At 36.2% G+C, this 25,902-nt stretch overlaps 1 protein-coding gene across 1 annotated transcript in view; it reads right to left on the bottom strand.

Annotated features, from left to right (window-relative positions):
• Nucleotides 1–24,891, bottom strand: part of nero (deoxyhypusine hydroxylase nero) — a 55,768-nt gene extending 30,877 nt beyond the window's left edge. The window contains exons 1-2 of the mRNA XM_090410172.1: nt 24,524–24,891; nt 5,355–5,431 (exon numbers count right to left, since the gene is read on the bottom strand). Coding sequence (XP_090266298.1) covers nt 5,355–5,431; nt 24,524–24,815 — 369 coding nt within the window. The 5' untranslated portion in view covers nt 24,816–24,891. The remainder of the gene's footprint in view (nt 1–5,354; nt 5,432–24,523) is intronic.
• Between the last annotated feature and the right edge of the window lie 1,011 nt (nt 24,892–25,902).

Genomic DNA, 25,902 nt, shown 5'->3' with positions numbered 1-25,902 from the left:
AATTGAAAGAAGGTTTTTTTTTTTTTTTTTTTTTTTAATCGGTACAGACATCAGGAAACTAATGAAGGATAAACTGTTTGAAGAAAAAATGGCAACTGTTAAAAAAGAAGCATGGAAAGCTTTGAAAGAGGTGGTGACCAAAATTTTTAGGAAATCACAAGGACCCCAATTATAAAATGATTGTGGAAGACATGCCAGAAATTTGGGGATTTGGGATGCTCCATGAGCTTAAAAGTGCACTTTCTCAACTCTCATTTAGACTACTTTCCTGAGAATCTGGGAATTGTCAGCGAAGAGCAAGGAGAGCGATTCTACCAAGACATCAAGGAGATGGAAAGAAGGTATCAGAGCAGGTGGAATGTCAACATGATGACAGACTATGTTGGATGTTGCACAGAGATGACCCGGGAAAAGAATTTCACAGAAAAAGTTCAAAAAGAAGCTTTGAAGGAAAAAGAAAAAGACACCACAACGAAATATAAAGTATATACTAAGGATTAATCTTTAATTTAAAAAATTTTCCAATACTTGCATTCCAAAAATGTTTACAAAAAATTTTAAACAGTTATTTTACTTAATCTGATGCGTTTAATGCTATTTTACTGTAATATTGAGATCTGTTTTGTGAAAAATTTTTACGTGATAGAGAAATATGGAAGAGATACTTGAAATCAGCGGTCAAAAATAAATCAGAAACACTTAATAGTTTTTCCAGGCAACTTTTCATGACTCGAATTTTGCAGGCCTGTGTTATGATAAGTCCAAGTCCCAAACAGAAATCCAACAGATATACTTAACATTATTGCTAGCTTGGCTCTTTTCTCCAAAATTTTCTAAATTATTTCTATATTTGACATTCATAGAAAGACAACAAGTCTCATTTTCCAATTCGATGTTTGCCCTCATTCTATTTGAAAGTGCCTATCATTCAAGATGATCTTTGTCTTTAGTGTTGAATACTACAGCTACTTCTTCCTTTGTTAGATCATCATTTTCTGAATAGACCTCTTGTATTTGTTATTTTGAAGAATCGCATCCATCTATTTTTTGTCTTGTTTGTTTTGGTAACACCAATTTTATCAACTTGGTACAATGGGAATATTTCCAAATAGTATCAACTATTCTTCAATTAGGCGAGTTGATGGTGCCCAACTTGAATTCTGCTGTTGCAAAGTTTAAATTTGTGCCAACAGCTGACTTTTCACTTTGCTCTGGTTCCCTGATGTAAAACAGTTGGGCCTTGTTTATTTGAGTGATGTCCTAATTGGCATGAAATCCCATTATTTTCCAATTCGATGTTTGCCCTCATTCTATTTGAAAGTGCCTATCATTCAAGATGATCTTTGTCTTTAGTGTTGAATACTACAGCTACTTCTTCCTTTGTTAGATCATCATTTTCTGAATAGACCTCTTGTATTTGTTATTTTGAAGAATCGCATCCATCTATTTTTTGTCTTGTTTGTTTTGGTAACACCAATTTTATCAACTTGGTACAATGGGAATATTTCCAAATAGTATCAACTATTCTTCAATTAGGCGAGTTGATGGTGCCCAACTTGAATTCTGCTGTTGCAAAGTTTAAATTTGTGCCAACAGCTGACTTTTCACTTTGCTCTGGTTCCCTGATGTAAAACAGTTGGGCCTTGTTTATTTGAGTGATGTCCTAATTGGCATGAAATCCCATTATGTTGTAAGATTATTTTGTTTTAAGCAAATAGAAATACAATCTGGTCTGCAATTTCCCAAATTGCTAGCCCAACCTCATTCATTCAGTATCCAGGTAGATGGATACTAATAGGATGCAGCATGAGAGGGTGAGGCTTGCACATTAGGTCAAAATGTCCTGTAATTTCTCTGCTTTCCTTCAAGACTACAGGAAGGTCTCCCTGCAGTTCTCTATCTTTAACCTTTCAGTGACCCCTTATATGGTGTAAACAGAACTCTATACAAAGTGAAACAGCGTATGTAAAGTGTTTCACAGTTAAGTTGAAAACTGGCATTTAGAATAGAAGGTACAGGAAATGAAATATACACTCTACTTTTATTTATAACCTATATGGATCACATCATTATGGAAAGCAGTATTAAATCTGATATCCAAATAGGAAATACTTAAGCATTGTTCTTCACTCTATGCAAATACATTATCATCTTAAAGAATCTGCCATGACTCAATAATCTTTTGCTAAATTAAATAATTAGTATGAAAAATTTGGTATGTAAAAAAATTATAAAAAGAAGATAAATAGAAAACTACATTTTTAAGGTAAACCTACAAAAAGCCACACATTTTTGCTATTTGTGCATAATTTTTTATTGAAGATGAAAAGTTAAATATGGAAATAACAGAAAAAGTAATGCACATATTATTATTATTATCTGAGACCTCCAGGGAGTCAAGGACTCATCAAGGGAGGCTAGAAATCACCCAAACCAGCTGTCATACCTTCCCTTAAATTCATTCACACTAGATGCACTCACTACCCCTAAGGATAAATTATTCCACTCACTCACTGCTCTCTGGGAAATAAACCTAGCTCTTAACGCTTTCTTGACTGAGAACAACCTTAACTTCCATGGATGCCCCCTGTGTTCTCTCCCCACCTTCCATATAACAAAAAATTTCATCAGTTGATATCCTATAACACCCATTCAAAAGTTTATAGAACTCTATCATATCACCCCTCATTCTCCTGTTAAGCATAGTCTGCAATCCACATACTCGCAATCTGTCCTCATAATCTAAATCCCATAATCCAGATATAATCTTTGTAACTCTTCTTTGCAACCTTTCCACAGCTTCTTTATCTCCTTGGAACCCAGGAGACCAAATCTGCACACAATAATCCAGGTGTGGTTTTATCAAAGCCTTATAAAGAGGCAAAATGACTTCCTTATCCTCTTATATCTGAGTTGTATTTGCAACTTTTGCTATGTGACCTTTGAACTTTAAATTCCTATCCACCAACAAGCCAAGATCCTTTGCCTCTTCAGTTTCTTGTAGCATAACCATGCTAACATAATATGCTGCTAGAACTCTAATCAAGCCAAAGCACATAGCTTTACACTTACTAACATTAAATTGACAGCCATTTTCGTTTGCCCAAATCTCCAGTCTATTCAATCATTTTGTAATTGCTGCATATCAGTAACATTCCTGATTGCCCTGCCTATTTTCGCATCATCGGCAAACAATTGCACATCTGATGTTAGATCCTTCCTGATGTCATTAATGTACAGATTGAACAATAATGGCCCTAGGACTGAACCCTGGGATACACACCACTGGTCACCTTAAATATGGCAGATTCACCCACAGTATACCACTTTTTGATATGTCTGTTAACCATCCCTTGATCCAAGTCAAGAGTTTATATTCCAATCACATACTCTCCAGTTTATGCAACAGCCCTTCATGTGGTATCCTATCAAATGCCTTAGAAAAATCCAACATTACCATAGTGTATCCATTCCCTTTATCAAACTCGGCCATAACATTGTTATAAAATATGAGCAAAGTACTAAAACATGACATTCCTTTAGTTAACCCATGCTGTTCCTTGCAGAGTATAAGCATGCTTGTCTATCCATTTCTGTATGCGAGTTCTTACCAACTTCTCTAAAATCTTCACTACCACACCAGAGATACTGATAGGTCGGTAGTTAGAAACATCAGTTTTTGTGCCACCCTTGTACAAGGGAACTATCAAACATTCATTCCATTCTTGTAGTATCATTCCTGAGCTGAGATTCAAGTTATACAAACATGTGAAAGGCATAGCCAATTCAGCTGAACATTCCTTTAGCAAATGGCCTGATATTCCATCTATCCCTATAGACAAATTCTTATCCAGGTTATGCAACAGCTCTTCGACCTCATTTTTATGAACCTTTAACTCTTCATCCAATATAGTAGCATTGTGTACCATGTTACATGCACCTGGTTGATATATCTTAGCAAAGTGAGCAATCATTAACTGAACAATCTTATTAGCTTCCGACACTCAAGTACCATCTGCATTCAATAAAGTTATTCTTCCACGTTCATTCTTTCTTTTACTTGTGGCCTAACGATAAAATTCCTTTTGATTGCCTTTAGTTTGCATAGCCAATTTCTTTTCATACTCCAATTTAGCTTTCCTCACAATACTCATTACTTTTCTGGCCTGAGCTTTATATATTTCATAACTCCTCTCACTGTTATTCTCATGGTATTCTTTCCACATAATTTTCTTCTTGTGGATCTCTTGCTTAATAAGGCTGCACATCCATTTCGCTCCCAACCTATTTATTCTTTAAACACTAGGGATACATTCAGATACCACCTCATTTAAGCACTTTTTCAAAGATTCCCATGCATTGCTGACATTTTTCCCATTCAGTAACTGATACCATGGCACCAAAGATAGTATTCTCCTAAGTTGATCATAATTTCCAGCTTTGTAGTTCAGCATGTAACCTGTTATAAGTGGAAAGCAAGTAGAATAAATTCATACGGAACAAGAGATATGTCAGAAGACCAAACTCAACACACAAGGCAGTGTTCAAAATTTTAGTAAAGAAACTGAAACCAGAAACCATGGTTTCTGGTCTCAGTTTCTGAGTTCTGAGAAAAATCAGTGAAATGAATAGATAGCATCAATGGCTGAATCATATTAAAAACAAACAGTTCTGAAAAAGAACTTTAGAAGATCACTATTCAAGAAATACATGCAGAGCTATTCCAAAAAAGATATGGTCATGTAAACAAAATAAAGAGATAAAGATTGGTAAAACAAGTGTCTGAAGTAAACTGGCACAAAAAAAGTTATAGAAGACAACAAAGATATGGGTGGGTTGATGTAGCTAGCAGAACTTCAGAGACAAACATAACAGCTGATCAAATCAGACCTAAAAATAATACTTATCTAGAAGTAAACTACTGATTGTTAAGAATTTTGTAATGCCAGGTGTACCTTGTGAGGATATACAACAGAACATTATCTATTTTAATATATTATTCTCAATGATTTATAATAACTATAGCATGCTGATATTTAGAGTGTCCAATGTTGCAATGTAGGAAGCTCTTTAAGTCAGAGCTGTGTCTGCAAAGTTCCATTCATTAATTAATGAATGTAATAAAAATGACTGCTTGCAAGATAAACCCAGTTATGATGGTGGAGAATTTTTCTTTTTGATACTAGAAAGTTCAAAAAAAAATAAAAAAATAAAATAAGTAAGAGAACATAACAGTGGTGCAATCACTAATAGGATTCGCTACTTTAAACTATTATAATATGACTTAAGCATTATAATATGTCTCTAGAAAACTTTACAGAAAATGGGAGGGAGAGAGGAATAAATTTACTTACTTCTACAACAGGATCATCACAGTGGCTTTTTAGAAGGTCAACAGTATCTAATAGTCCAATGGCTCCTAATGCTTCCCCTATAGAAATAAATAAAAACAGTAGCAATCCACATATTCTGGCTATACACTACCAATTTATACTGACCTGCTTGATGACAGGTTAATAACTGCTTCATGATGAAACCATATTGTTCAAATGGTTTCATCAGCAAAATATTCAAAAACCTACATGCATCTTATAATTCATTTGTCAACCATGAATTCACTAGTATTAGTCATCATTCTTAGATATAGCTATGCTGCTCACTTTATGAGTAGCATACCTATATCCCTATGCATTTATGCCACAGTGCATTATCCTAACTATAAAGTATATGAAGGCTTAATGGTTTGGAAGAATGAACATCAATGGACACTTCCTTTCAAATAAAGCCATGCTTTTTTTTTTTTTTACATTGCAAGTCTTAAAACAGATCTTATTTGTAGGCACCTATAACATAGCCAAATCTCATTCCAACAGAATCCAACACATTTTGGTCGTACTAATGCATCTGATGGTACACAGACTGGTAGTCATGTCATAGCAGAATGGCTCAAACTACTTGACTGATTGACACAAACTAATAAAGTATGATTAAGATGAAAAGTAAAAAGGGTCATCATGGCTAAAGGAAAGCCAATAGACTACTGAGATCAATACAAGTTTCAATTCTCTGAAATGTATTCCAACATTATGTATTTTGGGTAGTAAAGTTGAAATTAATCTGATAGTGAAACTAGACCCAAAATTCAATTAACTATTGGCTTGTTTCTAAACAAATACCACGAAATAACTAAAAGGTAAATGTCAAGTGTATAGTCTAATACACAAGCAAATAATTAGATCCAAAATATCAGGTCATGACTTGGGATATTATAAAACATGAGGAATATTCTGTCAAGAAGGGGTATATGTGAAACTACAAGTCAGGTAATTATGACAAGCTCAGCAAGAAGCTTAACTCTCTGCCATGGCATAAAACATTTCAGGGTATGGATATTAGTAGTGCATGGGATATAGTTAAGGGTCATCTAGAGGAAACAGTGATAAATTGTATACCTAAGGTAAGGAGGGTTAATCTGGTAGCAGTTAGATGGATTAGTAATATCATTAAGCATGAGCTGCAGAAGAAGAAAATACTGTGGAGGATATATAAAGAGAAGGTGACCAGCAAACTCATGAACAATATCAGGTTCAGGCAAGAAATGCAAAATCTGATTATGAGAAGAATCTAGCGAAACAGGTCAAAGGAAATCCCAAAGAGTTCTTTTATTATATGGCAAGTAAGAGGAAGAATGACTATGGAAGATTAACCTTAATGAGTGATGACAGTTCACAAAGAGATAGAGATAGTTCAGTTACAGAGTGACCACTTTGCAAGGATATATCATCCTAGTGAGGTAACTGCTTTAACTTATGCGACAGACACTAATGTGGGAACAGAGGTGGTTGAATTTGAAGTTCTTAGGATATTGAAGAATGTAAATACAGTTGTGGGATTAGATGGTATAATCGGCTAGGGTTTTGAGAGAATGTGCAAGGGAACTGGCAATGCCTTTGACTATGCTCGAAGTCTCAGCTCTGATAGAGTTCCAAGGGAGTGGAAAATAATCCACTTGCATAAGGGAGGTTCTAAGACTGCAGTAGCAAATTATAGACCAATCAGTATCTCAGCATGGTTTTAAAAGTACTAGAAAAATTGATTAAAAAAATATTCAAGAATGGTATATAAAAACATGATACTGTATGAGAGTCAACATGGTTTTGTGAAGGGTCGATCATGCCTTAGTAATTTGTTTAGTTTTTTTTATATTGTAACAGCTGAGCTGAATTTTGTAAAGTCACCTGACAGAATGCCACATGGAACTCTGTTACACAAATGAGAACAAATGGCAATAGATATGATATTAGTTAAGTGGATAAAGGATGCTGCTGGACAGACATCAAAAAGTGGTACATGGAGGGGCATAATCGGGGAGAAAACAGGTGACTACTGGTGCACCACAAGGTTCAGTGCTGGGACCATTGCTGTTTAATTTGTACACAGATAGGAAATAACCTGAAAGGAAATATTCAGTTGTTTGCTGATGATGCAAAATTAGGTAGAGTAATAGTTAATCAAGGTAATGTGGAGAGCTTTCAGGACAATTTAAATAGGCCGTCAGTATGGGCAAAAGTTAATGGGTATCAGTTTAATGTTGAGAAATGTAAAGTTATGCATTTTGGGATAAATAGATTACAAGTCGTATATCACATTGATGGCAATGTACTCCAGGAAATAGATAAAGCTATGAAGATGTGTTCTTCAATAGATTGGCTATTGAAGAACACATTACCAAGTAGAGATAAGGAAGTTGTCATTCCTCTTTATAAGGCCGTGATACACCGCACATTCTGGATTACTGTGCTCAAGTCTTGTCCCCTAGGTTTCTTGGTGATGATGAAGAAGTGGAGATGATTCAGAGGCAAGTGACCAAGATGGCGAGTAGCCTGGAATGTTCCCTATGAGGGTGTGTGGATTGCAGAAGTTGGTTGATAATAGAAAAAGAAGGGATATGATAGAGACGTTTAAGTTGCTTAAAGGATTTTACAGGGTAGATGCAGGGAAAATGTTTCAGCACTTGGGTAGAGGGACCAGAACAAGGAGTCATCCCTGGAAGTTGAATAAACGTGTGGTTGGTAGGGACGTGAGGACTAGATTTTTTTTTTTTTTTTTTTTTTGTTTGGCAAGTTGTGAATGAGTGGAATTGGTTGCCAGTTGTGAGTACTTTGTTAATGGGTTCAAGAAGAAGTATGACAGATTCTGTGGATAGCTGAGGTCTTCTGCGATGAGTCTTCGGACTCCAGGGAGGTGCCCATATAATAATAAATTCTTAATATATATATTTAATATAAATCAGTCTACAAAAGGCTGTAAACTTAAGTACAAAACAGTCTAGTTAGGCAAACAAGTCTATTGTGATCTATCAGCCAATCATAGCTTTATAAGTTAAATGATTGTGACTGACATTAAAGGCAATTTACTGATTTTTTTTTTTTAAATTGACTATATCATAGACTATATTGTATATTTATTTAGAGCTATCTTAGATATGAAACACATTGCAGAAAAAAACTGATTTTTTTGTATTACTTGAAGATGAAATTATGAGTTTTCTTCTCTTCCAAAAAGCTGTCAGGAGGAAGATTTTCAGAATTGTGTTTGTGGAGAATGTGGGTTGCCAGTCAGTTGTGAGTACTTTGTCTGTTAATGGGTTCAAGGAGAGGTATGACTGATTGTGTGGATAGATTGGGTCTCCTGCAATGAGTCTTCAGATTCCACATATAATAATAATAATATACTCACCATATCAAACACTGCTACAGCAAAATAATAGTTTGTTATAATACTAAACCAGATATTTAAAACTCTTATCATCACCCTTCTCTTTTAACAAATTTGCATAGGAAACAGAAAGACCGAGTGGTTAACATATCTGCTCTCCAGTCAAGAGGCTGCAGGTTCAAATCACACAATGGACATGGATTTTTGTAATTGTCCTACTAACTCTGTGCAGAAAGGGATCTGTGACTCAACCACTTCTTCTAGCAGAAGGCTTCATTTCCAAAACCAGATGAGGTATGGGAGTGACCATACGGCATCTACAGACGTCAAATGTGAAAATGTTTACAAATATGATAATGACAGAACATAGATTACGAGGAAACATTGAGTACAGTATGCAGATCTGCTAAACAGGAGTGACAGAGGCCTATAAACTTCTGAAAGTGTGTTATGGGATACCAGATGATGAAATTTTTCATTATGTGGAGGTTGGGAAGAGGCAGAGCTGATTTTATGCATGAGCTACAAGCTACAACTTATGGCTTCACATTACAAGGGACTAATGTCTCAAACAAAGGGTCCAAAGGTACCAAGCCTCCTGGACCACTTACAGCAACTATGATGAATGCAAAACTTAAAAAGCTCCATTCTGGCTCAATTGTCACCCGGAATAACAAGGATCGCGTTGCTTGTTTGGGTGGAGGGCAAGCTTCGAAAAATAAGTTACAGTCCCTTAAACAACACTCTCTCAAGATATGTTACCTAAACATAGGACTATCTAAATCCAAAGCCATCGGCAAAATAGCCAAAGACAAAGCAATTGATATCTTGGCTCTCAAGGAAATCCATGTGCCTGACACAGCACTCAATAGACTAAAGATCCCAGGCCTAATTCTCATGTGTTATAACTGCCATCCCAAGCATGGCCTGGCAACCTACATCTGGCCTGGTTGGTTGGTTGGTTTATAGTTTATTTGGCACAAAAACTACAAAGGTTATACTGTGCCATACTAAAGGTTACAACATTAGCATTTACAGAAAATTGTAAACAATATGTCTGTACAAGGATCTAGTTCCACAAAGCAGCATCTATAGATAAACAGAACTACTGCAGAGGGCACAGCAACACACAAGGTCAGAGGTTATTACAGTATTGCAAAAATTGTTAACAATATAAGTTAATACACAAGATACGAAACACTAAGCCAAGGAAAGCAGTATCTACATATATGTAAAATTATTATAGATGCTTTTATAGCAGTACAAAAATAGGCAAAAAGGGATTATTATATAATATGCGTGTAGTCCGCGCGGTTAGCCTAGTGGCTTTGCGCTTAGCAACCATATGCCTGGGGAAAGAGTGTCCTAGGTTCGATTCCCGTCCACGACGTGAGGAGCTTAAGGATCTTCCTCAGCCATAGCCAAGTTAGCCGGTCTTGGGCATGGGCCGCAGGGTTTTTTCCGCCAGTTTATCTGAGGTTTTTCATCCTGCAAGCAGGCAAACCGGCCCCGTGAACACACAGGTTACAGTCATAAATACTTACGGCAAGGAAGGCAATGGGAAACCACCTTGCTCATAATCATATCTCCCTAGAATGGTAGCATATAGCTACCCTCCCACGGCCGTATGGCAGATGGGAACCAGAAGAAAAAGAAAGAATATAATATGCATGGATGAAAATTAAATTTAGCAATGTAGTATAAACTGAATTTAGCAATGTAGTATAAACTGAATTTAGCAATACATATAAACAGAATTACTAGAAGGTACACAAATAGACAAGGTGTCTTACAGCACTACATGATTATTAGAAAAATAAAGTAGTAAATAAGATGCATACACAAAATTTATATTAGGCAATGCAGTATCTACGTATAAACAAAATTACTGCAGAGGTTTCAGCAGTACATAAATAGATAACAGTACAAGTTAACATATGTATATACAAAACACGTCAAGGAAAGCAGTATCTACATATAGTAAGATTACAACAAATATTATTATACTAATACTTCAAGAGTCAGAAAGGAATTATTATATAGCATATATGCATAAAATTTAAGTTTAGCATTATGGTATTTACATATTAACAAAATTACAGCAGGATGATACAAATATACAAGATCAAGGCCTACAGTAATACATAATTGACCAGATTTAACCTAATGAATAATATGTATGTATAAAAGTTAAGCTAAGCAAAACAGTATTTACATATAAACAAATTTATTGGTCAAATGTGTTTGTACAAATTAATTCTTTCTAAAAAATTAAAAACATCATGCAATTTGCCTCAGTCTGCTAGCATTTCCCTGAGTGTATATGGCTCTCTGAGATCTGATGACCCTCCCATAGGTGAAATTTTTGATAATCTACCAGAATATGACAAATAGTGAGATGTGTGTTGCATTTTTCACATATGGGAGGGTCATCAGATCTCAGTAAATGAGAATGCGTAAGGTGACTGTGATCTATGCGGAGCCTAGCAAGAACAACCTCCTCTCTTCTCTTTGTATGTTGACTAGAATGCCAGTGTTTAATTTCAGGTTTAATGTTATATAATTTGTTTGTTAATGTTTCCTGCCATGTTGACTCCCACTGAGCAATTAGCTTTGATCTTATAAGCCAGGGGTGGCCAACCAATGGCGCATGCGCCAAAAGTGGCACATTGCATGATTAGAAGTGGCGCAACACACAATTAACCTACCACTGAATTCTAAAGTGCGCACTTATTATACTTGTTTGATCTTGAAGCAACAGGCACCGGCAAATGCTGAAATGCGTCACCAGTTACTCAATCAGTTTATAGCCGACTCTTGTAATAATGTTCGATGAACTTCTGATTCGATGTGAGTGAACAATTCTGTGTTTTCGAACTTATATGTTTTTATTAGCCATTCTTTCAGTTTAAGATAAGATTTCTATTTTCATGAAGGCTTAATATAGTTCTGTAGATTTAAAAATAATTTTTTTCATTTTGAACGCATGTCAAGTCCTTGCCCACTCCCCTAATTTGCTGATTACTGAAACCTGCAATTATTCGGTGGGTTTGTATGTGTTTTTATGTTTTTTTTATACAATATCTTTCCTTTTTATTTACGTATAGTAGGTTTATTCTTAAAATTTAAATGATCATCAGCAAAGCTTTCTTAATAATGAGGATGTTTGGGTTGTGTGTGTGATTCCCAGCTGATCGACTGTTTTATGGCAGGATGCGATCTCGTATTTCATTGGACATAATATATTACAAGAGAGAGACGAACATTCTATGAAAAAATATATATATAATATTTTTAAAGTTATAGAATTAGGCCTTCATGAAAACAGGAATCTTATCTTAAACTTGTAGAACTGTTTTTGAATGTTCATAATGTTTAAAACCATAAAATAATTTAAATAAATTATTTAACAATAAGCTTTACATTTTGAAATAATTTTATTTTTTATTTTTTTATTTTTTTTTTTTTAAACGGTCAGTTACCCATTACTTTGCAAAAGAAAATGAGCAGAAGGCGATAGCAAGCAGCAGTTTAATGAACTGTGGGAAAATTAGTTCTTATTTATTGCGGGTCCTTCAGGAAAACCGTTGTACATTATTTGTGAAAGCACTCTCTCAGATAATAGAAGACATGATCTTAACAGATCATGTCTTTTATTATCACTATAGAAAACATCAAGCTGAATTAGAAGAAAAACTGAAGTTAGTTCCTGGGTCCGAGTTGTGGAAAGAATAAAAAAAAGAGACAAAATATATTTGTGAAACGAAGTTGTGAAAGTGTGGCAATGCTGGAGGCGTCTTATGAAATTGCCTTTGTGTTGGCTAAAAAACACAAGCCTTTCTCTGATGGAGAGGAAGTTGTTAAGCCCTGTCTCGAAAAATTTGCAAAATGTCTTGGTGAATGTTGAAAGAAAAGCAAACCAAATTGCTCTGTCCAAGCAAACAATTACAAGACGCATCGAAGAACTTTCCCATGATGTTACCGAGCAATTAAAATACCATATTCATGCTTGTTCTTTCTTTTCTTTAGCCTTGGACGAATCCGCTGACATATGTGATGTAGCCCAATTAAGCATTTTTATAAGAGGAATTGATGGTAATTTTAACATCTTTGAAGAACTTATCATTCTTGAGTCACTTCATGGAAAAACCAGAGGGTCAGACATATTTGACAAAGTAAAGTCATGTCTAGAAAATCAACTACTAGATTCTAGTAAGCTCATCAGTGTTTGCACTGATGGAACACAGTCAATGGTAGGTAGACTTTCTGGGACTGTAATTTACTTGCAAGGTTTTTAGGTCGTTCTCTACTAAAGTATCACTGTATTATACATGAAGAATCTCTGTGTGGAAAAACTCTAAATTTGAAGCGATGTTATGATACCAGTTGTAAAGTGTGTGAATAAAATTAGAGCAAGAGGGTTAAACAGAAGAGAATTCAGAGAATATTTTGAACTGCTAGATATGGAATATGGTGATCTCATCCTTCATTGTGAGGTGCACTGGCTTTCTAAATGACAAGTTCTCAGTAGATTTTGGAAGCTGAAAGAAAGTGTTCGTAATTTTCTGGAAGAGAAGAATGAGCTGCATGAGGAAAAAGCCCTGTTGTGTGATGAGAAATAGCTATTTGATTTAGCATTTTTAGTTGATGTTACCAGCCACGTCAATGATCTAAATTTGAAACTGCAGGGGAAGAACAAATTGTTTCTTAGCTTAGTAAATGACATCAGTGCATTCAAAATGAAATTAAAACTGTTCATCTCCCAGTTAGAAAATGGGGATTTAAGTCAATTTTCCACATTTAAAAGAACATGGTGAATCTGTTGAAGATAATGGCAACTTTAAAGAATATACTGAGAAACTCAGATTATTGCAAGAGTCCTTTAACATTCGTTTTAGCGACTTTGCTGAAGAAGAAGAAGACTGCATACTTGCATTTATAAATCCCTTTTCACTCACTGAACAAAAAATCTTGACAATGCCTAGTAACATACAAATGGAACTTATTGATCTCAGAACCAATTCTTTATTGAAAATGAAATTTAATGAACTTCCATCACTCCCAGATGCTTCTGATATAATTAATTTCTGGTGATCGTTGCCCTGTGAACATTTACCAGAACTGCAAAAATTTGCTCAGTTATATCTGTCATTTTGAAACTACATACAAATGCGAACAAGCATTTTCATAAATGAAAATGATTAAGAACAAACTACGGTCACGAATGACTGATTCAAATTTGAAAAACTGTTTGATGCTTTCTGTAACTGATTTAACTCCAAACATTACAAGCTTAGCAAAAGCAAAGCAATTTCAAAAGTCAATAAAATAATTAATGTTTATCTCGTCTTTATATGAAATCCTTTTATTTAAAACTGCTAAAAGTGTCTATATTACCATATATATAATAAATCATTTTATGCATAACTGTTAAATATATCCATATTACCATATTTTTAAAGGGCTGAAAAGTGGTATAAGTTTGTATGGCGCATCTTAACTAAAAAATGAAAAACTGATGCATGAACTATAAAAGGTTAGCCACCCCTGTTATAAGCTGTCTGTATATGGAACTGTCAAATAGCATGTGGAGAAGGTATGAGCTGATTTAGTAACTGCATCTGCAGCCTTATTTCCTTTAATTCCGATGTGGCTGGGAATCCAGCAGAACTGAACATCAAAATTAAGGATTTTCATTTTGTGAAACAGGTGTAGCACCTCATAAAGTACTGGATGTGGATTATACATAGCAGTTTTCTTTTATATGTACAAGTGCAAGCTGAATGGCATATAACTCTGCTGTATAATTACCACAGTCTGGTGGGATGTGATTTGAGATAATAACGTCAGGAAACATAGCAGAGGTATTAGTTCTTGAACCATCAGTATAGATGGGTAAGAAATCAGCATGTGCTGCTCTGTGTGCATTAAACAACTGCAGGTAAATGGATGATGGGGTACAAGATTTCTATAGCTGACAAAGTGAGAAGTTGCAGGATGGTGTGCAAACCTGCCATAGAGGAATGTTGTTATGTTTAGTGTAGCTAATGTTGTCAACATTTATACTAACAGCTTACACAGTTTCTTTAACATGCATACCAAAAGGATGTATAGCAGTTTGATGCGTGTGATATTGAGCTTCCCAATGCAGAGAAAATACTATTCCATGTAGGGTGATCTGGGAGATATTTTATTTTTAGGGCATAATTAAGAGATAACTGTTTCTGTCGAAGTGATAGAGTCGGTTCAATTGCTTCAACATAGAGACTGGGTGATGTACGAAAGGCACCAGTAGCTATCCGTATACCCTGATGATGGATGGAATCCAACCAACGTAGGTTACTCTGTCTTGCAGAACCATAGACTTGGGACCCATAATCCAGCTTTGAACGTATAAGTGCACGATAAAGGTGGCGCAATGAAGCTCAATCAACATCCCACGCAGTAAAGGATAGAGTACGAAGGAGGTTCAAAGTTCTTTGGCACTTTTATCTTAGTTGACGAATGTGTACTAGAAATGCAAGTTTTCTGTCAAAGATGAGTCCCAAGAACTTGGTTTCTGTAGCTACTGGAATAACAGTATCCCATTCTTAGTTCAGGATCTGGGTGATGAGTGCGTTTTCGAGAGTGTACACAGACACTTTTTTCTGTTGAAAACCTAAATCCATTATTAAGAGCCCACAGACTAACATTATCAATTGCTTGCTGAAGTTGTCTTTCAATTACCCTCATGTTTGTGAGTGACAGTAAATTGTGCAGTGATCAACATATAGAGCATTATTTACAGTGGGAGGAAGGTGTTCAATGATTGAGTTAATTTTAATAGCAAAAAAGGGTCACACTTAAGACAGCGCCTTGGGGAACACCCTATTCTTGATGATAAGGTCGAGATAACGTATTTCGCACTCTGACTTGTAAAGTTCACCTGAACAGAAAGTTTTTAATAAATACAGGGAGGTGTCCTTTGAGATCTAGGTTATAGAGGTCTTTTAACATGCCATATCTCCAGGCTGTGTAATAAGCTTTTTCCATGTCAAAAAAAAAAATGAGACAAGATGTTCTCGCTTCAGAAAGGCATCTCTTAAACAAGTTTCTAAACGAATCAAATGGTCTAAAGTTGATCGATGTCTACGGAAACATTGTGTACTGGAGAGAAGATTGTTGCTTTCTAAATACCAGAGAAGTCTGGCATTAACCATTTTCTCTAGTATCTTACAAAGACAGCTGGTCAGAGCAATGGGTCGATAATTATTTGCTTGCGTTGGATCTTTTCCTGGTTTTGGGACAGCAATGACAATTGACTTATGCCAAAAATTTGGAAACTCTTCCTCTGCAAGTATTCTATTGTATAAGAGAAGAAGATTCATAGAGGATGATGGTAGATATTTTATCATTTCATAATGGATGTCATCAGGCCCTACTGCACTAGGGTGAGATTGTAGGAGAGAGCTCTTTTTAGTTCTTACTTAATAAATGGCTGATTATATGGCTGAAGAATGTTGGTAGAAAAATTAAGCCTTTGTTTCTCTTGCTGCTCTTTCAGTATTAAAAATTCAGGAGAATATGAAGCTGTTGCTGAGATTCTAGCAAACGTTTCTCCCAAAGTATCTGCAATAACACTTTCATTATGGTCTAAGGTAGACAAACAATGTGTACTCTATCTGCCTTTCATTTTCCAGATTTTATCCCATACAATTTTTGGACTGGTCATTTGATTAATTGATGTAGTAAATTGGATCGATGATTGTTTTTGACTCTGACGTCTTACATAACGTGCTTTGGCTTGAGCACACTTGAAAGCTATTAAGTTTGATGGGGTGGGGTATCTACAAAATATGCCCAAAGCTCTTTTTTGGCTGTCTAACATTCCGGGTTCCACCAAGGCTTTGGATAGATTGGAAACTGAGATGATGTTTTTGGGATGGAGGCTGTTGCTTCCCGGACAATGCATTCTGTTATATATTTTACAGCTTTTCATTGATAGGTGTTTGACTGATGGCATCAGCATTAAATTTTGCAAGATGAGAGAAAGTGTTCTAGTCAGCCTGGTCAATTTTTCATATAGGTATCCATGTGGGTCAACATGGTCCCTGTGAAGACATTGTGCAGAGAACAGGAAAGTGATCACTTTCTTATATGTTCTCTTCAATGTCCCATGCGAGTAGTGGAAGAATGGCCTGGCCTCAAGGACATAACCCAATTTGTACCTGATACAGAATACTCTATAGGTATTAAAGTTCAAAATACCACCATCTACAATGTCTACAAACCACCATCACAATCCTAGCCTGATCAGATGGACCAGCCACCACCTCATCCTGCTACCTATGTTGGTGACTTCAACTCTCATCACACCATGTGGGGCTATTCCTCTAACAACCGGGATGGTAATAATCTAGTTAATTGGAGGGATATATATAACCTATATTTGATTTACGATGCCAAGCAGGAGGGCACGCTTCACTCAGCCAGATGGAACAGAACCTACACTCCAGATCTATGCATAGTCACTAAAGACGCTGAAACTATCCTCTGCCAACAACAAGAACCATCCTCAACAAATTCCCAAATAGTCAGCATTGTCCTACATTAATAGACAGGCACATCAAACCCAGTCATCAGCAGAATACCAATTGTTAGATGGAACCTTCACAGATTCAACTGGAATGCATTTCGGAAACAAATCGAGCAAACCATTAGAGCAATTCCACCCACTCCTAACTGCTATCCTAGATTTGTTAAACTAATCAAAACTGCAGCCAAAGCCTCTATTCCTAGAGGCTACAAAAAACAATATATTCCATGCTGGAGTAGAGAAACTGAGGAACTTTTAGCCAAATATGAGGAAACTGAAGATCAATGTTGCTAAGGAGCTCATAGCAACCCTGGATAAAAACAGAAAGGAAAGATGGATCTCAACCATCCATGAACTCGATTTCATCACATCTAGACAGAAAAGCTGGTCACTTCTGAGAAAATTAGGTGGAGCAGAACCAACAACACACAAAACAACAGAGATAACTACTGATCAAATGGCTAATCATTTATTGAAAACCTCTAAGATACATCCCGGCTCTATCAGGAAAATTGCTGTGCAATCTTCCATCCGACAAATCCTGAAGAAGGGACCTGAGCTTCCTGAACTTGTGCACTCAGTATCTTGGGAAGAGGTACAGGTAGCCTTAAAACTCACCAAGAATGGCAAGGCTGCAGGAGTGGATGGTATCCACCCTGAGTTTCTAAACCATCTTGGTCAACAAGGACAAACATGGCTGGCCACCCCTTTTCTCAGAAATTATGACGAACTGGTAAACTACCAAATCTGTGGAGGGAAGTCAAAATAATTGCTGGGCCCAAACCAGGGAAAGATCCAAATGGTGTGAAAAATCTATGACCTATCTCCTTGCTTTGCTCCACCTTTAAGCTCTTTGAAAGAATTCTCCTTAAAAGAATTTCACCACTCATCGAAAAAGCACTCCCGAATGAACAAGCTGGCTTCAGGCCAGGAAGAAGGTGCTATGACCAGATCCTGGCCCTGACAACATAGATTGAAGCGGGCTTCCAGAAGAAACTTAAATCTGGAGCCACTTTCATTGACCTAACATCAGCTTATGACACAATCTGGATCAGGGGCCTCCTCCTAAAGCTACAAAATATAAGGTGCAAAAAAACTTTCCAGCTTTTTTAATCCATTCTCTCCAACAGAAAGATCCAGGCCTATATTGGCTGAAAAAAGAGCAGGCCCAGATTCCTTCACAAAGGTCTCCCTCAGGCCTCTGTGTTATCCCCTTTACTTTTTAACATCTACATGTATGACTTACCATAAACCAGCTCAAGCAAGTATATCTACACTAATGACCTAGCGATCCTACATCAATCTGCCTCCTTTGCCAACCTAGAATCAACCTTGTACACAGACTTGAACATCCTGGAAGAGTACGTCAAGCAGTGGTTCTTGAAGCCAAATCCAACAAAAACTGTGTCCACAGTATTTCACCTGAACAATGGAGAGGCAAATCAACACCTCAACCTTTCTTTCTGTGGAAAAATGGTAGAACACGAGCCTCACCCAAAATACCTTGAAGTGAGCCTGGACAGAAGCCTAACCTATAAAAGGCACATCACCAGTCTGTCCAACAAAATTAAAACGAGAAACAATATCATTTCAAGGCTTGCTGGAACAACCTGGGATGTTGTAGCATAGAAGTCTTAAGGTCGTCGTCTGCACTAGCCTTCGCATTCTCTGCAGCAGAATATTGTGCCCCTGTCTTGGAAAGAAGTGCACGCACACTAACATTATGGACACCCAGCTAAACTCTACCATGTGTACAAATAGTGGGACAGTGAGAAGCACCCCCCCTCTCTCCTATCTAACATTGTTCCACCAAACATACGGAGAAGACAAGCCTTGATTAAAGAATTTAATAAAGCAATGAGCAACCCACTGCTGCCCCTGCACCAGACTCTCATAAATCCACCTAATCTTTGCCTAAAATCTAGAAAGCCTCTTTGAGCCATAGATGAACTCTCTTCAGCTGCCCTGTCATCAACACCTGACATGTGGAGAGAATAATGGTCCAACAATCTCCCAACAAATGGCTTCCTGGTAGAAGATCCCTGTGCTCTGTAGCCTAGTTTTGCTCTTCCCTAGGAAGATTTGGTCATCAATCAACAGGATCAGAACTAACCAGGGCAGATTTGCCTCTCCATTGTTCAACTACCTACTACATAAATAGGGGCTGTTAGACCACCCTTATTGCGATTGTTCTCCCGTGGTTCAGACAATTTACTCATATTGTGAACGACTGCCCAAGGTGCCAATTTCATGGTGGTGGCCTACAGGATATCCACAAGGTGACGAATGAGGCCTTGGATTGGCTTTCCAGTCTGGACATTGACCTGTAGTTGGTATGGTGGTGGCAGTGGTTATGGAGGAAACAGAAGATCAAAATTCCATTCACCATGAAGACGTTTTTTTCGTAGCCGCTCTCATTGTCCTCAAAGCATCAGCAGAACTCCTCCTCATGCTAGAAGATGATGATGCAAAGTGAAATGGGTTTTCTCTAATGGATCAAGATTTCACACAAGTCACAACTGCTCCCTAATAAAACCTCGGATACGGCTACATTTGTGTTGTGATGTGTTAGGAGAACATGCAGTCTTGTCATATTTGGTGCAGTACGATGATAATTTTCCCTAACATGATTATAACAAATTACTTTTGCTTTTTTTTAAAAAAAGGATGAAGACTTAGAATGCAGTTTGTGCCTTTATGTAATGAACTTTTACATGTTAAGATTTCCATCATTTGTTTCTAGAGATTGTGATTGTACATTTCACTTGTCAGTTTCACAAAGCCATATGCGTAAATAAAATAAATTACAAGTATAGATAGCTAAAAATTTACTCAGTAGACGAGAGCCTATTTTTAAAAGTTATAGCTTAGGGATCACACAACCACCACCTTAAATCTGGCCCTGAAGAGGGGGGGGGAGGTATCTGTGGAAAATGAGTTTCTGTACAGTTTAAGGGGAGAACTAGATTTTTCTCTCAGAGCAGCGAGAGAGTAGAACAGCTTTCCTACTGAAGTGCATCTAATGTGAATGATTTTAAGAGAAAGTAATGACAGCTGGTGAGGACTCCCTCAATGAGTCCTTCCTTCCATGCATGCATGCCTGAACATTTTTTAGCCATGCATGCATGGCTAAAAATGTGACATCTATAGATCAAAAAGAATATTTTAATGAATATTCTTTAAAAAAAAAAATAGAATAAAATGAAATATACAATGTTAATAATGTGGATGACAAGTTCCCACATCCCTGAAATGGATAGCCATTTTTCCTATTATATGGTAATACCAATAATTACTATTGGTATTACCATATAATAGGAAAAATGGCTATGATTATTAATAACTATCTGCTGTAGCATTGGCAGAGTCATTGTGGCAGGTTTACTTGACCAGTAACACATCTATAAGATTAATGCAGTTGGCAAACATTCTACTCAAGCTACCACTCTCCATGTAAAATATCTTTTCCCCTCCTTGTTTATATTTTATTAATGCTACTTTCAGGAAATTACCTCTCAATTTTTATTCTCTCACATCCCAATCCCTTCACTAATTTAAATATCTTTATCACTTCTTTTTCACCTATCTACCAAACTGTGCAAAAGTTTGCATTTTCTACTACTTTCATAACTTGCATTCCAGAATCCTAATACTGTTTTTGTCACATCATTGGATCCAGTCCCTCATAACAATGGAAGCCAGGTGACCAATTTGTAAATAAATAACAAAATGAATCTTGTATTCTTGAAAATATTCTTTAAACAGGGATTTATTATTTTTGACATGACCTGCAAATATGAAGTAGATAATTTGTGTTTCTAAATTATCATGTAGTTCATTACTAAGGCATAGTCTTAATCCTGACTTTCCATGTTTATTATAATGGATCTAATTCATATGTGCTTTCCATCTAATATAAGCAGAATGGCCAGTCTGTCCAAAATAAATTTAAACTGTGTGAATAAGGAATCCTATAAACTCCTGGAAGGGACCACGAACATATCTTACTCAGAAAGTTTGGAAATAAAGAAAAGGAAACAGAATAGTTAAAACTCTTCAGAATGTGACCAAGGGTGCCAATGTAAAAACAATGACAGGATATTTTATCTATTGCTGAAACTGTCACACCAAGAATAGCTCCAAATTCCAAGGGCCCCAAAAACTTTGCTACACTACTAATTTTTTTCCAAAAGACAGGATTTACCCATAGCCTCTTTACCCTCCTTGCTTACATTTTCCATATGCAAGAAAGGAAGAAATTTTAAGTATAGTAGCTCCTTTTTCTCATCTCAAAAGTTGACTTCTTTCTTTCAAAGGAACAGGATTCACCAATAGTCTCTTTCAAAAATGGATAAGATTTCTTGTTTAGGTAAGCAATTTAAACCATTGCCATATTAGCTCTTCTGCAGAAACTAGACAATAAGAAATTTTGATTAATCCTGTGGAGGCTGTGGTCATAAAAATTGCAGCTTAGGTCGCGTGTATCCGAGAGATACATTCATTACTAGCACGTGCTGAAATGCAATAAAACTTAAAAAAAAAACACTGCAAATATAATACATGATGGTTTATTTATTTTCATTTACAATCTAGAAATTATTGAAACAAAGAAATATAAAGAATAAAAATTTTTGTTACAAAATAATGCAAACATGGATAATGAAAGGAAATAAAACTAAACAAATGAATTTAACATTAATTAATCAGAATCTTCAATAGTTGGATTTACAAAACGTTCATAACAGTCATTGCAAACAATATTGCTATGCTCAAGGCATAAATACTTTTTACAACACTTGCAAAAATATTTTGATAAGCGATTTGTTTTGGATGCATAGCACATAAAACATCTTTTTCTTTTTCTGTTTGTCGACGGAGCTGTATCTATGTCGTCATTAGAATTTCCTTCAAATTGTGTCTGAAACTTATGAAGTTTCAGGCATAAAGACTTATGCACACCTGTAGAGATTTCTGAACGCCTTTTTATTTGTTCTGACACTAACTGCGTTATGAGATTTCTAATAAATATTCTGCGGCGTATTTTCACATTGTTGTTCAGCATATGAATAGTCTGAGCATTTATTCCTGCAATATTCAAAATTGTGTAGAATATAACCATAGGCCATCTTCTGGTGTTCCTGGCTACATTATATGTACCAATCATTTGGTCCACAGTGTCAACTCCTGACTTAGTTTGATTGTAATATTCCAGTATATCAGGCTTTTGGGAATCTAAATTCACGGTGTTATCAAAGTGCATACTTGAAACTAAAATTACGTTTTTTCCCTTTTTCGGTATATGAGATACAAGTGTGCAATCTGCATCAAAAGCAAATATGTTGGATTTTTCAGACCTATTTTTAGGAGACACAAATTCAGGTGGTAATTGGAGTTTATTCTTACGAACAGTACCTACATATGAAAGTTGCTTCTTTTTCAAGTCGGCGATAAGATTTATATCAGTGAACCAATTATCGGCTGTAATATTACGCCCTGAAAAGTAAATGGGTTCTGCAAGTCTCTTGATTACGTCTACTGGTTTATTACTAATCAAGTAAGGTCCTTCAGGCTGCTCACCTGCATATATTTCAAGATTTCCTGTGTAAAATACTTTTGAATCGACCATAGCAAACATTTTTATTCCATATTTACTGGGCTTTGATGGAATATATTGTCTAAATCCACATTTGCCTCTAAACCCAGGTAACATTTCGTCTATTGTTACATTGTGTCCCATAGAGTAGCATAATTCACAATTTTCTACAAATGGTGAGAAAATGTCTCTCACAGCCGCCAATTTGTCAAATTTCAGGCGTTCTAAGCGGGTAAGTTTGTCATCAAACCTGATACAATTGTGAATAAATCTAAATCTCACTAAAGACATTGTAAGTCTAAAAAGTTCAATCCCACTGCCATCTGTAGCCCATAAATCCTGCAAATTTAGTTGACTATTGCAATATAAACCAGCTAGATATAAGAGACCTAAAAATGCTTTCAATTCTGTTTTGTCTATTCGTTTAGCATCTCTTTCTCTTGAATACCGCTTCGAAATAGAATCGATGTATTTATTTGTATATAATATGATTAAATCTAAAATTTCATTTGTGATAAAGCAATTCCAAGTTTCAAGTTCTGTCTTGGCATTTTTTGCGTTTGGCCGAACTGACGAAAGTTGACACAAAATATTCTGCGGCTGTCTTATAATTTGTCTTTTTATTGGATTTTTCCTCCATTTTGATTCTTTATCCTTTCCAAGAAAATACTCTTCATTCGTGTCTATTTCATCATCACTAGAAATATCTTGTTCGGTATCCGAATCTTCTGAACGAACTTTCACATAATCATCATCTTCTAAATCACTTTCGCATTCGACTCTATCATTCTCATCATCGGACTCGACTAACATTCGCCGAATCTCTTCAACATCTGATGGATTATCCAACCGATATACACGCATTTTTCCAGCCATTTTCAACGGTAAATAATAATAATAACAATTAAACCAATATTATACTGACATCGGAGTTCGCGGTATCTCTCAGATACAATTTACTGACGTGTTAAACCAAACCGACAGCAAAAAACAGTGCGGATATCATTCGTAATATACGCATGCGCAGCTAGTCATGACCTTCAAGCTATACACTGAATATGTGTAAGAATATTTATTTAAATTTATTTAAACAATTTGCATGCATCTGTCAGATCAGTCGCGACCACCGCAGGATTAATTAATTTTGCCACCTGAAAGTTGACATTCATAGGTCATGCCTTTGACATGTTCAAGTAGTGAGGAATAACCCTAAGACATCACAATTGCATTATATTTGTCTGTTTAAAGAAACTTATCAGACCTTGCATAATCAAAAAGTACCTGAAAATGATTTGATAAGCATGTGAAAAGTTGTCGTGTGAATTTTATTTCTTGAAACAGTATTCAAAATACTATCCTAGTAAAGATCGCATCGAAACTACAAATACGAAGCTTTCTGAGCATCAATGCTGTATACCTGATGAACCAATTTTGTATTGCTTTTGTAACATTTTCTATAAATGTAAGATCTCGCTCCTGAGATGCTAGTTAAATTTAATAGAGAAATATAAATAAGCAATAAAATCATTTCTTTTATACGCATGTCCTCTTCACGTTTAATCTGACGTGTAAGCCTCAAAGTGCTTCACGGTATAGTTATTTTCATATTTTTAAATAATTCGTAAAATGTATCTTACCTGCCTCATGACGAACCATTGGTTCTTGCGTAACATCTTCTAATACTGTAATTAAAACCGGGACAGCGTAGGGATCTTGCATCTGACCGAGACAATATGCAAGCTCATGCTTTAGAAGTGCAGACGAATCGTTGAAACACTTGGAAATACAGTCAATTGCAGAATGTCCCCCAAAATTTCGTAGAGTAAACAAGGCCCTAAATCGCTCTTTTAAAGGTCGTAAGGGATTATTTAAAATACTGCCTACTTCTTCAATAACACTATCTTCTCCTAATTTATCTTCCCGACCCATGACATACGAAATCAACGTAAATATATAATACACACAACCAGGAGAAAAATAAACTTCCCCACAGAAAAAGGATGCAATGCGCCCTCTATCCAAATATACACAGAATGAGAATATATTATTATTATTGTTAAATATAGTCTTCAAGTGTATAAACAATTTGCCGGATTAATTAATATGGATTTCTCTGCACTGAGGCAGAGAATTTACATAGAAATTGATTCGAAATGTTTTTGCCGGTATTGTTCCACATGAAAGAACCAGATGGGACAGAATTTTTTTTTGTTGTTGTTGTTGTTCACACTATAGTTCGCCCACTGATTAGAGATCCTTCGACACTTCTGCGCATCTCAGAAAAGGGAGAATCCATTCCGATAATAGGGTAATCAATCTGTCTTCTGGGATGTGTTTGTTTATTATTACAGGTCGGAAAATTAACTTATCTTTTATGATTATTGTAGTTAACTATGTTGCTTGTATAACAGTTGGAAAATTTTTACCTATAAAGCATGTGATTTCGCGTGTTGGCGACCAATTCGGACGTCCTTCATTTCTTTCTCCCCTTCAGCATGAATCGACTATTCTTGAAAAGACGCGAAGCAGGGACCTACAAACGGTGGGCGAACTATACTGGTCTGTATAGCTTCAGTGAAAGTGATATTTGCACCCTCTGAAGAAAAATTCAGGAACTGTTTATAAGATTTTCTTCGACCGGTTCTTTCCGAGTTACTCGATTTCCAGAAAACCGGTGTTTCGTCCCATAAACTCAAAAAAATCGACAGTACAATCCACACTAAGGTCTACTTATGCAGAGGAGCATTCGTCCTTATTTTTCAGGGTCTTGGGGTCCCAATAAATTAGGTCCAATTTAAGGGCCCAAACAATGAGCCAGAACTCCTGAGCACTCTACCGCCTCGGGCCCCGCCCGTCACGAAAAAATGTAAGTACGGCCCACTTCACACTACCTCAGACAACACGTTGTGTCAGGGTAAATTATTTGTTTTTTTAAGGTTCCAGAGAGGTGAGCAATCAATTCATTTTGAATATTTTTCCCAAGATAATGTTGGGCCGAACCACAAGCTACTCTCAT

The sequence above is a fragment of the Typopeltis vanoorti genome, chromosome 20, assembly GCF_054136105.1.
Source record: "Typopeltis vanoorti isolate ZY-2024b chromosome 20, IOZ_Tvanoo_1.0, whole genome shotgun sequence".
NCBI lineage: Eukaryota > Metazoa > Arthropoda > Arachnida > Uropygi > Thelyphonidae > Typopeltis > Typopeltis vanoorti.
The sequence above is the reverse complement of the archived record's forward strand: the minus strand, read 5'-3'. Positions and strand labels throughout refer to the sequence as shown.